This window comes from Protobothrops mucrosquamatus, unplaced genomic scaffold (genome assembly GCF_001527695.2).
Source record: "Protobothrops mucrosquamatus isolate PMUCROS unplaced genomic scaffold, P.Mucros_1.0 scaffold1253, whole genome shotgun sequence".
Lineage (NCBI taxonomy): Eukaryota > Metazoa > Chordata > Lepidosauria > Squamata > Viperidae > Protobothrops > Protobothrops mucrosquamatus.
In genome coordinates, this window is record NW_015387459.1 from 178,903 (window position 1) to 180,547 (window position 1,645).

The 1,645-nt window shown below is 55.6% G+C and overlaps 1 protein-coding gene across 1 annotated transcript in view; it reads right to left on the bottom strand.

Moving 5' to 3' along the window:
- The window catches only part of MSX2 (msh homeobox 2), an 8,343-nt gene extending 7,688 nt beyond the window's left edge, over positions 1–655 (bottom strand). Inside the window, exon 1 of the mRNA XM_015821114.1 lies at positions 316–655. Within this exon, the coding sequence (XP_015676600.1) occupies positions 316–655 (340 nt within the window). The remainder of the gene's footprint in view (positions 1–315) is intronic.
- Positions 656–1,645: the final 990 nt, after the last annotated feature.

Here is a 1,645-nt window from a genome sequence, read left to right on the forward strand (position 1 = left end):
CACACACACACACAATCACACACACCGCTGACTTGGTCTCCCCACTTCATTCTACTAGAGTTCTGTAGGGGCAGAAGGGGGTGAAGCCACAATCACACACACACACAATCACACACACACAATCACACCCACCGCTGACTTGGTCTCCCCACTTCATTCTACTAGAGTTCTGTAGGGGCAGAAGGGGGTGAAGCCACAATCACACACACACACAATCACACACACACAATCACACCCACCGCTGACTTGGTCTCCCCACTTCATTCTACCAGCGCCCTTCGACCCTTCCCCCCCCCCCCGGGCTAAAGCACTCACTTGGGGGAGGGGAGTATCTGCCGGCCTCTGGGATCCAGGACGAGCCATCCTCGGAGTTTTCGGACTTCACCGACGAGGTCTCGAAGGTTTTTGTAAGGCCGCCGGGGCTGGGCGCTTCCCTGGAGACGTGAGCGGGCAAGAGCAGGTTCCTAGAAGTACCCAAGCCAGCCCCTTCCAGGCTTCCGCTGGCTTCTCGGAGCGGCTTCTTGTCGGACATCAGCGCCTCCACGCTGAACGGCAAACTGGAGACCTTGACTTTGTGGCGATCCTCGGCCCCAGCGGCGGGGCCCTCTTCGTCCGAGGAGAAAACCTCCTTGGCTTTGGAAGGAGGAGAAGACATCTCGGCGCAGCTTCGCAAAAGATCCCTGCGTAGAGAAGCAGCCGCCCTTCGTCTCGCCGCCGCCGCCGCCGCTGCCGCCGCCGCAGCAGCCGCTGCCGCCTCCTCCGCCTTTTTTCTTCTCCTCCTCCTCCTCCTCCTCTTGTTCCCGAGTCCAGACCTCCCAATCAATCTCTCGCTCAGGCGCTCCTGGACGCACCACCTCCGCTCGCTTCAGCCCCCCGACAACAGACCGACTTTTTTTTTTTCCCTCCCCTTTTTGGGGAGACTTCTGGCTGTTTCCTCCTTTGGGGAAGTTGAGTAAGCGCGGCTCAGCAAATGAGAGCGGCCCGGGATGGCGACGTAAGGCGGTGACTCATGTGATTGGCTCTGAGCGGCCCGGAGCATAAGTAGGGCTTTTTTTTTTGTTTTTTTTCTCTCTCTCTTCCCCCTCCTTTTAAATAAATTAGAAGTTAATGACACGGGCAGCCAACGGAGCTGTGTTATTAGGGAGCTTTCCAGCTCTGTAAGCCTTGCCAAACAACAGGAAAGTCAGTGGAGTAATTAGGACTGGTGATACCAAAAGGAAACTCTGAGAGAGCAGATTTCAACCTCTCCCCCCCCTTTTATATATATATATATATTTAGACTCTCTCACCCTGGGAAAAAAAAGGGGGGGGAGAGAGAGAGACTGCTGGGTTTTCAACCAGAATCACTTGAAAACTAGACAGCCGATCCCCCCCTGACGACAGCCAAGTCCGAACTGAGGCGTTGACATAATAGTGCCGCCATCTATTTTTGCCCATACTGAAAACGCAACGAGGACTAGGTGGAAAATCGTTGTCTCTTTTTTACTCTAGAGAGCCGCTGCTGTCGGGGGGGGGGGGCGGGGGTGGGATGGGGAGAGAGAGAGAGAGGAAGAGAAGGGAGGAAGGGTGGCACAAGGCAGTGGCATGAATCACTTCCAGGTTAGGGAGGTGGAATGGACGTCCTCTGGGCAGAGCTTCTCTTAGT